The 13,859-nt window shown below is 42.2% G+C and overlaps 1 protein-coding gene across 2 annotated transcripts in view; it reads left to right on the top strand.

Annotated features, from left to right (window-relative positions):
* kank1a (KN motif and ankyrin repeat domains 1a) overlaps positions 1-13,859 on the top strand; it is a 62,340-nt gene that overhangs the window by 33,057 nt on the left and 15,424 nt on the right. For both annotated transcript variants that reach the window (XM_069683098.1, XM_069683097.1), the window contains exon 2: positions 2,309-2,438. In XM_069683098.1, coding sequence (XP_069539199.1) covers positions 2,402-2,438 — 37 coding nt within the window. In that variant the 5' untranslated portion in view covers positions 2,309-2,401. The remainder of the gene's footprint in view (positions 1-2,308; positions 2,439-13,859) is intronic.

Here is a 13,859-nt window from a genome sequence, read left to right as displayed (position 1 = left end):
AAATTCTGTGGCCAATTTTTTTGAAATTTGTTGGAAAGATGTAGCATGAAGCAAGAAATATCCCTCTACATTTGGGACCCAATCAGACTCGCATATAAGTAATTCTATCCACCTAATTGTAACAAAGGTGTGTAAATAATGGCAGATTCAACAATAACAACTAAACTTCATTTTTAGAGTTTGTCCTTGAGAACATAGTTCATGCTGTCATGTTCATGCTCTTATTTCAGTCCAAGATTTTGATGTTTGTCCTTATGAAGATGATAATAAAGTGTCCAATAATAGCATATTTTTACATAACTGCTGTAGTTTTTTAAATGCATCATGATATAAATCGTGGTGGCAGCAAAGGACCGAAGGCGGGAGTCGAGCCTGCAGCTGCAGCGTCAGGGACTGTAGATTCTGTATATGAAGCACCTGCTCTGCTGAGCTAAACCAGCGGCCCAAAAGAAAACCTTTAAAAGGCCAACAGTGAAGTGGTAAATTAAGTATGAATGCTAAAATATAACAATAGATATGAATCATTTAGTTTACTGTGAGCTCCTGTCTCTCATATTTAATGCGAGCTCAGAGTAAAGAGACTCCTTACAGCGTATCTGTTTGTGCTCTATTCATATCTCTCTCCTCTCTGCATCAGATCTATAATGAGTCCTCGGGATGACGCACTGTTAGGATTTAGACACATCTACTAAAAGACTAATGACATGGCTGTGCTGCTTTATTTGGGTGCATTCTGTACACATGGAGGTACAGGGGCTGCAGATGAGCGAGAGCTGCCTGCAGAGTGACTCCTGATGGAGTGACCCACTTTCTTATGTGTGAAGTTAGTCAGAGAGCAGCAGTGCTTCATGTTTATAGTAGGTTTACAGGTTTCGTGCATCAGCCTGATGAAGCACCTTGATTGATCACATGAATAACAAAACAAACCCTACGTTGTTCTTTTATTTCTGAATAGTTTCTCCACTGAACTCAGGTACAGACCTACTTGCTTGTTCATTATGTACACTTGGCTGAGACATCTACAGTTTAATATAACCCTGCAGTAATGCCCTGTTTTATAATAAGGTTTTTCACTGGGTTCAGGTTTTAGACACGCATCAGTTTAACTTTATGGCCATTTAGAGGATGTTTTTTTTATACTTAGACTACATCATGTAGTCTACTGATTGTAGGATTTATTGGAGGTACCAGAGGGAATGAATTTAAGCTTCATGGACCTGGGTTCATATTGCTGTCTTTGATAATAAGGGCCTACACAACCACAACTTCCTGTTAGAATATTTTAATTTATAGCTTTTTTGCTGTTTTACAGTTTGTGCTAATTTTCCTTAACTAAACAGATTTTGAAGTCCCTGCGGTTCTCAAAACATTGACAAGCCTGTCAAATATTTCCAGTTATACAGTAAAAACAAAATTAAAGTACTTATAAATGAGTTAGTAAGTAAACAAAATCCATGTTATTAATCAAAAAGGAATAAACCTCTGTTAAATCTCTTCTTCAGCAAGTTTCTATTCTACTTACATTTGCTGAATCTTACTCTTATTTTACCGAGGAGCCTTAAGGACCCTCCTAAAGACCACCAGGGGGCCTAGATCCCTCTTAAGAAGCTGGCGATCACCAGGGCAGAGGATCCAAGGTTGCTGGTCTTGCTGGTAAATAGAGCCTGAGGTCAGAGAGTGTATAAAAAGAGCCGGGCTGTATCGACTCTGTGAAACCATCTGAGGCAACCTTGTGTGCGTCTTGACTCCTCCAGATGCCCCTCTCTGTGGCCCATGAAGTCGACTTTCTTCCCCTCTTTTATTAGAGGAGAAAAGCTCTTTTGTTCCTGCTCATAATGTGTCCATTGATAATGAGCAGGCGGGTGCACACAGGACCTCTATGTTCATAAATGTCAGATGCAAACACACCTGTGAAAAAGCAGAGGTCAGCGCCACCACGCACAAAGAGAAAGGCCTTTGTGTGCGGTAACTTAAAAAACATGTCGGACGGAGACCTCTTGTGGGGTACGCTTCGGAAAAGTTCTCATTTTTTGACCCTTTTCTGTGTTATTCCTTTATATTTAAGCTTACCGCGCCAAGTTTATGGACAAAGAAGGTGTCAAAGTACTGAAGCAAAGTCTTAAATCAGCAGGTTGACGGAGCTAGAATCCTTATGTTTTGATATTACTGCATTTCGTTTTGTGACAACATTGACGCATTTCCCTACCTTTCTGATGTGCAGAGCTTTTTCTAATTGCTGTTTACCTGTGTGCAACTAACTTGCTGTGATTAACGTTGAGTGGATGTCTCTCTTTGTGTTCTCTCCCAGTTTGCAGGCTGCATGGTAATCTGGACTTGATGCATGGCAGTTGCATGACCGCAGTAGGTCTTGTTGTGGGACTGAGAGCACACAGCTGCAGCCATGGCTCAAACCATGCACGTGAATGGCAATGGCCCAGGTAAACAACCCTTTACTATCCATTATTGTTTGTCAAATGCATGTGTTGATGAAGCTGTAGCATGTTCTAATAAGTGAATAAGTGTTTTCTTCTGCCACTCGCACACTTTTACTCTCGCTCAATCATCACGGTTACATTGTAGATGGTTGGATTTAGTTTCCTCCTTTAGACACTGTTTAATAATAATAACATGCTTCTACATGTCAAATGATACCGCGCTGCCTCGTGAACAATATGTGCTCAGCCTTACTAGAATAAACATAGCACGCTAATGGTACAATGAGGCTAAATGTAGATTAGATATCCAGTTTCAGGCTTACATCAGGCATGTATATTTAACCAGTGAGCACATGCATCACATCTGCCTCTGTCTAAACACCTTACACAAGTGCACAAGCTGTCCCCTCCTGCATCAAGAGTTTAGAAGATGATTTGCAATATTTTGTGTCTGAATATTCCGTGATGTTTTGAGGCATTGAAGTATGACTTTAGCTGAGAAAAAAACCCTTCTTCTTCAAACTTATTCGCTCCTCCTCATGTTATTTCTGTTCCCCTCTGTGTGCATTCACTCAGCGCACATGTAGAGAAAGATTTCCACGCTTCAGTGTGAAATAAACGCTGTCAGCCGAGGAGCAGCTCTGAACACACACACCTGCAGACAGCTCACATTCCTGAGCAGACTAACAGGAGAGAGTGAAGCTCCTTGCTTCCAAATCCCTCCAGGAATGCACAGCATGCAGAGCAGACGCTTTCAGGACACCCGCACAACGTCCTCGGCGTCAGGGTTGTGTGCTTAGTGGTGGCAGTCTGAGATATGATACCTTTTTTAGTATGGAGAGCAAGGAAAATGTGCGGATTCGGTTCAGATGCTGCAAAGAGAAATGTGAATAATGCAGAGGAATGCTATGCTAACTCTGCTAACCTCCTCCCCCCCTGCAAAACTGTAAAAATGGCTCCTCTTCACAGTGTTGGCAGTTAACAACGTGGTCACCTGTTGCACTGAAAGAATTTCAAGATGAAAGCAAAACTCAAACTTTAGAGTAAAGATGCTCCTGTGTGCTCAGAAGTGGGTTAACTCACTCTTAATCAGGGGTCTCAGACTCAAGTCCTCAAGGATAAAATAATATCTGGCCCGTGAGATAATATCATATGTCTATCATAACTGGCCCGGAAAAATCCCAGAATGCACTGCAACAGCGGGCGCGCCAATCAAGAATTCCGAGCACCGGCTGTGTGAACCTCGAGCTTCAGGGTAGGGACCGTGTGATCAGACCCAGTGAGAGCTTTCCCAGACAGGCTGCGCCTGTGGAAGACTCAGGTGCAGCAAGGAAACTTGGGTCACTTTTCGACACCATGCAAGTCGATGACGCCTGTGCCTGGTGGTGTGGTCAGGTACCCTTGCAGGTCGTCTAGCACCACGCTGATGTAAATGGTTTCGAATGGTCTGACGTGAAACTTGGGTGCCTCTCAGCTCCCTTAAATGTGCCTGGAGTTGAGTGGCATTCATCATCCGGTTCCACAGGGCACTGTTCACAATGAAGCGGTCATCAGTGTGGGATGTGGCCAAAGGACGTCCACTTCTATGCCTTTCTGTGACTCTTCCAGTCTCTCTGTATCTCTGTTGCAACCTGCTGATGACACTCTGTGACAGTCTAAGCTCAGTGGCCACTTACGTCTGAGAACATCCTGTTTGAAGCCTTGCAATGACGAGGTACTGTTGATCAATTGTTAGGTGTCGTCTTGGTCTCATGATGTCAAAATGTGAACAACATGAAGAGGAGGACTGTTTAATTGAACCAGGAAATGTATTGGTTGATTCATGGATCAAACACCTGTTGTGAATTTTGCCATTAAGCTCCTTGTTACAGAACAGCAAGTGGTGCAGAAAGTACTGAAACATTGAACTGTTGGACTTTAGAGAAAGTCACATTAGGTTCACCTGTAAAGGCTATAGTACATTTTAGGTTCATCCTGAAATTTCACCCGGAAGCCGAATATCCCTAACTTTTTGTGAGTAGTGTATCTGTGTCAGCACACCTTCACTCCACCCTGAGTGTCCACAGCTCAGAACCTAACCACAATCATTAATGAAAAGATGCCAAGCATCTGGCTCTGGCAAACGGTCATAAGAGCAGATTGCACCTAAATATATTTACTTTTTGCACCTTTTCCTGTAATCACAGGGAGACTGCTTATGGTTGAAATATTTGCACATTTTCCAGATTGATCACATTTGAAATATTCTTATTTTCTTGATGGTGTTGTGAATGAAAAAAACAGAATATTTAAGATTTTCTTTAGAAAAATATTTTTATATAGTTTAAAATAGTTTTCTGGCTGTTTTTGATGCCTGTGATACAACTTTTTTTTGGAAATGACGCAGTGAAAAACTGCTGATAGAGAGGGAGACAAAAACTAATTAATGATGCTGATTTATTTTATCTTTCATTTGGTCTCATTTGTTTGATACCCTTGGTTTGTTCTGAATTCTATAAGATGTCTTTGGAGCAGTAAAGTTCATATTTCTGTTTGACTGATTTGTCATAATGACAATAATCAAATGTGTTTATGTCTGTTGTCCAAATAATGTTGACCCCATTCGGCCCTCGTCTTAGACCCAGTTTTTCATTTCGGGCCCCTCTCTGACTGAGTTTGTGACCCCTGCTCTAAATGATTAAGTATCTAGTTTGCCATTTAAGCAGAATCCAAGCTGAAATAGTCTGCTGGTCTTCCTCGCCATCATCTACGTTCAAGGTCTGGGCTGGTGCCTGAAGAACCACAGATACAGAGAGTATCATCAACAACTGCAGGCGTTCTTCACACTATATAGCTAACTCAGACAGATTGAGATCTGTTGTAGCTGGTGCCACAGAAAAGTGGGGAGGACAAGAGGAAATAAACCCATCGTGTTTTGTTATATTCCATTAATTGGCTACGTATAAGAAAGAAACACTACGGCACTAAAACCTTCCTCCCTCCTGCAGACTTGTTGTTTAAATAAACCCTGCAGAGGTTGCAGAGTCATGGCTCACAGCAGACCATGAATGCCACCAGTCTGACCACTTCTCTTTGGGTTTTCTGTCGGGCCAATAGGTCCAGCCCCCCCGCCTCGCTGCAGCTCATTCAAACCCACTGAAGTGGTTTTGTTTGTGCAGCGGGGACAGACCCAGCTGCCACTTAATATACCCCATGGTACTGTTTTCTGACTGTGCACCATCACTCACTTTCCTATTGTTTGTGTTGATGTAAGTGCTGTAAGCTTACAATAATGTGTGCCAAAGAGGGCAGGGTGCCGCTTAACTAAACAGGATCATTGTCTGTTTTATTAACTGAACTCGTAGTGTCTTAAACACAACAGTGTTTGACATATAGATGTGGAACTAGTTTGTTTAAGTGTCTTAAACCCGTTCATTGAAAGGTGCTTCCTGCAGCCTGTTGGGCTGAACAATGTTTCACTTAAGGATCAACAATAAATGGATGTACATTACAGAAGTCACTGAGGCAAATAAGTACATAAACCATTTTGTTAATGACTTATTGCTACTGGGATTGCATGCACAATGACTGCACTGTAACTTTAATAGTGACAGTCTTCCTCAGTGGAGGCTGATTTATTTGCAGTGCAACTGGAGAAAAAAAACCAACAATTTTGTTGGGCTTTTTTTTGCATTAATCAGCTGGTTAGTGTAGCTTATCTTTGCTAATCATAAGACTGGAGACGGGGAGACACAGATAGCCTGGGTCTCTGCAAAGGTCACAAAATCCCTTCACCAATAATTATAGTTTTTTAATTTGTTTAATCCCTTGAAAAACTGAAGCGTAAAAGTGACACACTTTAGTTTTATAGGTCTTATTTCTTTTTGCAGTCATCTTTTCCGTACGATTGAACAAAACCTGATAGAAACGTGTTCATTAGTTACTAGATTTCACTTATTTGGTGTTTAGTTCTTTTTAACTGCTCAGTCGTTCAATGTCCCTGTCATGCCAAAAGGCCAGCAAATCTAACAACATCCCCATCAGCCTCAGATGTACTAACTGTAAAGTGCTGATAATCAAATGTTAGCATGCTAACTAGCTAACCGACATGCCGGACTTGGTAGACCTACCTGCTGCATCTGCAGGTAGCAGGTGTTTAGAAGGATGTCAACAAATAGGCAGGACAGTGGCTGCAGACCTGCCCTCTCAGGCCGGCTCCCCTCTCACATGCAGTGCAGAACAAGCTGAGCCTTACGGAGCAGCTAGCATGACTGTGGACTCTTAGCCTCATTTAGATGATGTGAGGCATCATCTGCATAGACCTGGGAAAGTAATGCAGATTTATTGCAGAAACAAACGTTACTTTAACTCAGTGTTGTTCAGTTTCTGCACTTGCAGTTTGTTTTCTGCGCTGACGTATGTAGCATGTGTGCCTATGACCGCAAAGTAACAGTTTACAGCCTTTTTGCTTTGATGCATCTTGTTTTATTGCTCTTTCTTTCCCCTGCAGCTGCTCCTTTTTCTGTTTTAACACTTTTCACACCTGGAGCTGTCTTTCCCCGAAGCAGCTTCTAGTTCCAGGTTTAGGGCCCACCATTCATGAAAAACAGTACTGGCATCAGTGAAGCTAATGCGAGATAGCCCCACACCAGCTTACTGTCGGTCACACCCAGATACACTCAACAAAACATCCTGTAAACAAAATTAAAAAGCCTAATGTGATGTGGTAAATCCAGTGGCTAATGCACTCTATTTCTTAATTGTGGTGTGGTTTGTTTGGTCATGATATTAATTTTCTAGTGTTGCAAATCTGTCGAGCTAGCCTGCAGTGCTTTTGATTGTTTTGCCTGACCATCTATGAGAAAGGTTTTTCAGTCTGCCTCAGTGTTTGCAGAGGAAGCCCAAACATTTCCTCCCGTCTGCATCATCATGTACAGAGTTAAGTTGTTGAATTTGGCAGCAGAGTCTGGCACGGCCCTGTGACTTTCTGCGAGAAACTAATAGATCACAGCCAGTCGCTCCTGCCTGGGTACAATATAAAAAGGGCAGGAATGTGCAGCTTTCGTGTACTTATTGTTTAGTTTCCTGGTTTTCTTCATGAGGTCGGATGTGTCTCGCTGTTCCTTGTGTGGAGCTGCTGCGGTGTGAGGTGCTGATCAAACGTTGGCACTACTTTTCTGGAGAGTAATTAGGCGTATAGAGCTCACGGGCAGAGCCAGGAAATACCAGGCTGGTTGTATGAGAAAAGGACGTGTGTGTGTTTTTGTGTGTACGTGTGTGTGTGTGTGAGCCCCCTCCACCCAGGCCCTTGCATCACGCTTTGCTCTCACTCACAGTAATGCAGAGAGTGAATACTTCTCTGTATCACTCAGCTCTGCAGCTGTGTATGACAGCAGTACAACTTTCTCTCTCCGTCTGATGACTTTGTGTTGTTGTATTGAAATATGTGTTTATAATCTTGTCTCAGAGGGGCAGATTTTCACTATATTCTGTTGCTCCTGTGAGATTTATGTCTGTGAAAGGCATAAAAAAGGAAACACTAACATAAGCAGCTTCCTCTCCTACGCCGCTCTTGTCCTCCTTTGTCGTTCCAGTGACCTAATATTTCCAGTATGGCAGCATCAGTGTGTAATGTTTCTCCTGTTCCTCCTCTCTTATTCTGGTTTAATTTGTCTGTATGTGTACTATGCTTATCTTGCTGTTCTTGCTACCACTATTATTGGCATCATAACCATAAGTATGTATTACCTGTTGTCGTTGATGTAACAAGAACATATGTTGTTGTCGTTGCTCTCTATGCCTGTCTCTCTCCTGCTCCTCCCTCTCTCCCACTCTTCGGCCCGTCCAGTCGAGGCAGACGGCTGTTCAACATGAGTCTGGTTCTGCTCGAGGTTTCTGTATAAAGGAAGTTTTTCTGCCACTGCTGCCAAATGTTGCAAAGTGCTGCTCGTGGTGGATTCATGTTGGGTCTCTCTCTAAACAGGGGATGCTCTAGACCTGCTCTTTCTGTAAAGTGTCTCGAGATAACTTTGGTTATGATTGGCGCTATACAAATATCATTTGATTTATTTGATTATGTAAACAACCGGATAGTTAGACTCAAAGGGTTTATAGAAAACCACAACAAGATAAATATAGGTGTTTTTTTCTTTTTTTCACCTTGAAAGATAAAAGATAAAGGACAAATTATAAAACAGCAGCTAGATAACTGTCCATTTTAGTGTTTAGATTAAGTTATTTATGCTGTCCACAACACATCAGAAAATGCAATGTCCTTAAATTGCCTTACGGACTGAAAACTCCCCAAATGTAAAATATATCAAACAAAGAAAACTTGCAAAACCTTTAAATTTACCTTTTTAAAGTAATAATCTAAGATTTTAATTTAAATAAATGTCTGTTAAGTCTCTATCTGTCGCCGAATGAGGTAACACAATGGTGATTGAGCCTATGGCCCACTGATGAAAGCCTTTGCATTTGCTGTATATAGTTTTATTATGGACTGGGTGTCTGTGGCGACTTTCACCCAAAAAATAACAAGCGGCGCCCAGTTAGTGACGCATTTTCCATCAGCCAGCAGTGGTTGGTCTGCCAGAGAGGGTAGGCGGAGCTAAGCGGCTGCTTTTCCGGTCTCTGCAAGTGTTGCGAGTAAACAGTAATCTACTATGGCTGAACAAACAAAGAAAAGATGGATGACTACAGATACAACTTCAACAAGAAGTGAAAATCCAAAGAAGAAGAAACAAACTCGACGCTCAGATGAAGCAAACAGTCTAAAAAGGAAAGCGACCGTCAGCCAGGAAAATCAGTTACAACCGGAGCCAACCGTGGACGTCACACATGCGACACTGTCTGGATATCTGGGAAGTGTGCTCCCGCAATTACCACTTATCGCCATAGGAGCCGCCAAAGAGAACTAAACTGAGATCTTCGCGATTATAACTTCAACCTTTTTATAATTACTCTTATTTTGTGCTGTAACTTTGGAGCAATCTGACACTATTATTTCCTCGAGGATTAAAAAGTTCTATCTCATCTTATCCTATCGTATCGTAGCATGGTCAGTGTTTCTGAGCTGAGAAGTGAAGTTTTCTAAATCGACAAAAATAAGACTTTCCTGTGCACTGGTTGGATAACAAAGAACTGGCAGACAGATTTAGACCAGTAGCCGTATTTGTTCTGTCTCTGGGGATGCTGTGGATGTGAGAAGGCTTTCGTAAGCTCTAAATTTAAACTTTTACAGAGCCACTGCAAAATAAGCCAAACCCTGCTTGTATATTTTTCCTCACAGATTAACATCAAGGCCCAAGTTGGCCTTCAGCACAATATTTTAAGAGCAAACACAGAGAGAGGAGGGTTCATGGGCTTAAAAGTGAAAGACTTTCAGCTGGTGCAGCATATCACATAGTGGCAGAAAAATATGCAAAAGACGAATCAGAATATCTTTATTGCCTGAGTTTAGTTTCGATGTGTTTAAAGGGCAGAGCACGTCTGTTAAAGTGCAAATGGCTCTAACATGTGCTGGTATCACCTCGGTGTGTTTGGACGTGTGAATAATTCGACTGTGGCTGCTTCTGCACATGTAAATGTATTTGGCGTAATCTAAAGAACAACTGTGCTCACTCAGCACATGGTTTCTGTTAGAGCCTCTGGCCTGGAAATCATCCGTGAGAGACGTACAAGTGGCTCCTTGAAGCATGCGAGTGAGAAACTTAAACGGCCACTTTTTCCTTTGGAGCAAACTCAGAATTTGTTGCCCGAGTTAATCTCTGCTGAAATATTTTAATATCCCAGGTGAGAGAGTATGGAGGAGGGTTGGACCCTGTTTGTTGAGCTCTGAATGCTGTTTTTAAGGTGTTGACTTAGCACTTATAAAATATCTAGTTCAGTATAGTCGGCTGATTTTCTCAGCTCTTGTTTACCAAAAAAGGAAGTTGTCTATGTTCATGTTTTTGTCTACAAAATGTGGAACATAGGTGTTGTTTTCCAGTCTGTCAGTAGGATTACAGAAATACTCCTGGCCCTAATTTTCATAATACTTAGCGCATAAAAACCGAAAGCCACAAAGAACCCATTAAATGTTGGACCAGGAAATCAGGCTCTCTGAGGACCCTTGTAGGTTTTGTTCTGTCAGGATGTTTGGAGACGTGGAGACTTCCACATTCTGGCCCTAAATGTGTGCTAACACAGTAAGAGCGACGATGCGGTTGGCATATTAGTACAGCACCTGCAGTCGTCTTCTCCTGCAGGAACCTGCAGTCAGGCAGTTGTTACCTTAATTTGTGGCACCTGTTGTCGGCCTCCTTCGAGGCGATAGACAGCAGCTCTTTTCTCATCGTCTCTCCACTAATGCAGTAACCCTCCTTGCCCCATGCTCTTTGGTGAAGTTACGTTTCATTACTTCTTAATGAATACTTGGACGGCACTTAAACTTTGCTGCTCTCACGTCCTTTCCACCTGCATTGAGCTTATTTTAGACAAGTGGAGGTTCATCTGGGATGCATTTTTCATCTAAGTGCTGCATATTGTCATATTGGTCTTACTCTCTTGTATAATGTAACAGCCGTAGATGTCCGCTCATAGTGTCTATTTGTTCTATCTCGTACCTTTTATCGGTCGTCAGATGCAAAGAGAGAGGTACTCTTAGACCTTACTTGACAAAGTTTGTGAACTAAAAAATGAAGCCACTAATGTCTCACTTGCTCAGTTTCTTTTGCTGCTGCAGAGAGACGTTAAATCTAGGTGGAGGCCCCTTAAATACTAGCAGTGCTTAGTCATGCTGGTGGAGCTCAGCGTGCTTGGAAAGGTTTCAGGGAATCACTTCATCCACAAAAATGTGTCATTGAGTTGTTGTTGCAAACAGTTTAAGGCAGGAATGATTGTAGAAGTTGAAAATGTTTAGCAACAAACGATCACCTCCAGGTTTAACCAGCAATTCCAAAAGAAGCCGTTCTTCAGCTGAGGAAAGAACAGTCTTCTGTCTGTCTAGCTGCCGTGTAATCCCTCTCACATTGTCAGTGTAACAGCTGCTGATAACTGGAGCTGACTTCATGGGTTCTCAGTGTCACTGTTGGCTCCCCGTCACTGGAGCGTGACCCCTTCAGTTGTCCCATGTTGATGAGGTCATCGCTCAGCTGTTCAGGGTCTGTGTGGTACCATAGGTCTGCCTGTCACTCCTGTGTGTGTGTGTGTGTGTGTGTGTGTGTGTGTGTGTGTGTGTGTGTGTGTGTGTGTGTGTGTACGTGTGTGTGGTTGGTCAGCGTTCACTCGTGCCAGAGAGTCCTCTAACCCAGACAGCACAAGACCGTGACTGTGCGGCCTCACAGAGATTATTTATAACAGGAAAAATATACAGGACGTGTTTTTTACAGGGCAGTACAGAAGAAAACACAACACCAGCTTTGTCTTCAGAATGCTCCCTAACAAAGTACAGAAAACTGCACAAACTGGCTTGAATACAAAGTTGTAAAAGTTGAAATTAACGAGTAATATAACAAGTATATTGTTTCCTGTAGATTCTTTCCTTTGTTAATCATTATTTCCAATGAAATGTCAAAGACCTGTGAGAAATGTCTTTAAATGTCTAACCAACCGACTCAAACTCCCAGAACGTTCTAACGTCAAAGAGCAGCTAACCGTGACATTTGCGTAGCAGGTACCAGACAATGTTTGGCGTTTGTGTGTTGTGTAAATAACCCTTATTCTCTGTGGATTTACCAAGGGATCATTCACTAATCATCTGAGCTGTAATTTAGTAAAACTGTATAGTGCAGAGGGAAACGGCAGCTGTGTTTATGAGTGGTGAAACAATAAGATGATGGACAGAGAAATAGTTCCCAACAAGTTGTACTCTGTTTTAATCATTTATCACAAAACATCAAAATCTTTGGGTATGAACTCGCATTTTTGCGACATTCTGACCTTTTTTAAGGACAAAACAAAAGAATCAATAATTGCTAATTGCAGCCTTTCTAGAGACATATTTTAAGAGTACCTCTGAAAATAGGGCCAGAAAAATGTATCTGTGAAAGTTGAAATTGACTTGTAAGTAACACTGTTTAAGGTGAAAGTGTGTGCTGCAAAATGGACCACAGCATAAACCAGATTATAAAAGTTTGACATGTTCAGTCGCTGAGCTATTCGTCTCAACAACAGGCTGTTACAGTCATGAGTTCACCTCCCCTCCCCTGAATAACAGGACTCTTATTTGGGTAGGGAAGTGTTGGTCCCAGAGCCTCACAGGATTGGAGGAGGCAGCTGTCCAATAGTGCGCCCGAGCAGTGCTGTGCTTACTTTACACCAATAGTGGAACTTTTTTCCCCCCCTTATGGAGAGAGGATTGAGAAAGAGTGCAAAGAGTGAGCACAAACAGCTGAAAAAGTCAGAACTCTAAGTACAGTGTGTCTGATTCTCTGAAGAGCAAAGAGAAGGGCTGAAGAAGAAAGTTGGAGAGCGTGCTGTTGGTCTGAGGTGAGTGAAGCTTGAACAACAAGGCAGTGAAGGTTTTAGCAGCAGGCTTAGTCTTGTAATTCCCTCCTGTGAATGGAAAGGATTGACGGGAGAAGTGGCCGGTGCTGGGTGGACTGCAGAGGAAGAGCAGGGCTGTTTATTTCCAGCCTGTGTTTGCTTTAGTCGGCGAGAGTTCCAGGCATACCAAGAACAAGACGCTGCATTTAGCCAGCACAGTGGGAGCGTAGTGGAGGCTACTAATGGCCTGGAAAGCTGACTGGCTCTGTACGCTCAGGTCTGTCTGACAGGGTGCATTTTTGCTGCATGTTTGGAGTTTGGACTTTGATTTAAGCAGCTTTGAATGATCTCTAAAATAAACATTGTAGCTTGTTTTTTGTCTTCAAACTATGAGTTCAAGATCTGATGTTCAGTTTATGTTACACTTGTGTCTCTAAAACCTCTGATGTTGACACTAGGGATGGATTTTGGACTACAAAGTATTGACATTGTCTGTTTTTCTGTCCTGCTGACCCCTTTGGCTCGTCTCTTATCCCAGCTTTGTAAACAACAGCCTGTTTATCTGTCACAAGCTTTGCACTTTTTGGTCTCCACAAATCTCACAAAGCTGAATCATACGAGGAAAACCAGCATTTGTTTTTATTTGGAGGTTCACTAAGCCTCTTGTTGTTTTGCATTGGCTTCGCATACTTGGATCTCACATAGTTTTGGGCTGACTAAAAACCACCCTCTTGCCAAAATGATTATCACTCACGCTTTTCCAGCAGGGATGTGAGAAACTTGAGACGTGTTTGTACTTGCACTGTCAAATGAGGGCGACTGTCAGCGGCCGAGGAAACAATTAACACTTTAACTGACACTTAAGCTGTTTCAGGGGCTTAAATATTGGCAACAATTGCATCGTTTTAAATTCAAGTCTCTTCTAGTTGCAAATCTCTTCACAAGTAACCTTGGTGCACAGAATATTAACTATTATTT

Source organism: Semicossyphus pulcher, unplaced genomic scaffold, assembly GCF_022749685.1.
Source record: "Semicossyphus pulcher isolate SPU_LCO1_2020_fin unplaced genomic scaffold, fSemPul1.0.p SCAF_6, whole genome shotgun sequence".
NCBI lineage: Eukaryota > Metazoa > Chordata > Actinopteri > Labriformes > Labridae > Semicossyphus > Semicossyphus pulcher.
Note: the sequence above shows the minus strand (reverse complement) of the source record. Positions and strands in the feature narration are given on the sequence as shown.